Source organism: Sinocyclocheilus rhinocerous, unplaced genomic scaffold, assembly GCF_001515625.1.
Source record: "Sinocyclocheilus rhinocerous isolate Xijiao unplaced genomic scaffold, SAMN03320098_v1.1 scaffold113, whole genome shotgun sequence".
Taxonomy (NCBI): Eukaryota; Metazoa; Chordata; class Actinopteri; order Cypriniformes; family Cyprinidae; genus Sinocyclocheilus; species Sinocyclocheilus rhinocerous.
In genome coordinates, this window is record NW_015646846.1 from 945604 (window position 1) to 947143 (window position 1540).

The 1540-nt window shown below is 41.7% G+C and overlaps 1 protein-coding gene across 1 annotated transcript in view; it reads left to right on the forward strand.

Annotated features, from left to right (window-relative positions):
• Positions 1–1540, forward strand: part of LOC107708049 (receptor-type tyrosine-protein phosphatase T-like) — a 259431-nt gene that overhangs the window by 163588 nt on the left and 94303 nt on the right. Inside the window, exon 12 of the mRNA XM_016512197.1 lies at positions 639–912. Coding sequence (XP_016367683.1) covers positions 639–912 — 274 coding nt within the window. The remainder of the gene's footprint in view (positions 1–638; positions 913–1540) is intronic.

A 1540-nucleotide genomic window follows, 5' to 3' on the forward strand; every position in this document is an offset into this window, starting at 1 on the left:
CTGTTTGTGATGAGCTTTGGTTCATCATGTGACTTTCTCATCACCACCAGTTTTTGGTGGTTATCGGTGCATTACAATGGTTCAAAACAGATATTAGTACTTCAATATGTTGGTTTATTAACATTAGATCAGTTAATGATATACGGTATTTTATTGTGAATTTAAGATAAGTCTGTAAAACCTAAAATGTAAAATGCTGCTACCATATTTTTTACGGTGAAGTTCTGGCAACCACAGCTGGCGGTATTTTACTGTAAATGTCACCGATTTTTTTACGGTGTGTGCTTAAATATTAAAATTGACACTTTTTACATTTCCTAATACATTAGGCTAGTTTTATAGTTATGAGCACTATTCATCAGTGCTTGTTGTACTTAAGAAAAAAGGTTGTTATTATAATTCCCAGTAGAATAATTAAGCCCCGTCCTACTGTTTTCTCACTGAATATGATGTTTTCCTCACATTACAGAAATCAAAATGATTGTAAACTTGCTTCATGTCGACTTAAATAAAAATGTATTGGAATTGAGCCTCTTCCTCAATTTTTGTGAGGCCTCATCCGAGAACTACAATAATGACATATTAGGTACATTGGTTTTGATATTTAGTACACTAATTAATCTTTTTTCCCCCTCTAGTGCTTATCAAGTGGTGGTTCAAGAGAAACGAAAGCAGAAAGTTCGCCGAGCCACTGATGTGTTGGAGTGTTTCTCCATTCCTGTTAGCTTCAGAAACGCCTCCATCTTGAATTCACCTCACTATTTTGCTGCTGAACTCCCCCCTGTTAGCCTTGCTGTAGTACAGCCCTTTACTATAGGAGACAACAAGACTTATAATGGCTACTGGAACGCACCCCTGTCACCAGCCAAAAGCTACAGCATTTACTTTCAGGCCTTGAGCAAAGCCAACGGGGTGAGTATTTCATTTACTGTTTATTTCATATACCAATCTAATGTTCTCGATAACGGTTGACCCTTAAGTATTGATTAGTAAATCTCCCAAAACCTGGCTGGGTCATATTTCACCCCAAAATCAAACTGAATGAAAAAATTTTAAAAATATAAAAAAGTATATTTTGCACAGGAAAATGGAACATTTTTATCTTCATGACAAACGTCTCGGTTACTTGTGTAACCCTCGTTCCCTGAAGGAGGGAACGGAGACGTTACGTCAGTCGTGACTGACGAATTGGGATTTTTTTTTTTTCCTTTTATATATTTGCGTAGGCCCCGAGGACAGCTGCACGCCAGTGCGTCCGTACCGAGGGTCCCCTTGGCCAGGGAGTAAAACAACTGGCAATGGGACGTGTCCGGGGAGGCAAACAGGTCTACCTGCTTTGCGGGCAGAGCTGCATGGCAATAGCCCGCTCCACGGGGGGGATGTCCACATACCCTTGGGCCGTCCCACCGTCAAGGGTGGTGAGGACGGAGGAGGCACCAAGTCTGTTTCGGGCAGAAAAAGGTGCCTTCCAAGACTTAGTAACCTCCTCATGCACTTCCGGGAAGAATGGAACCGGAGGCGGCTGCCGACGACCGGCCTG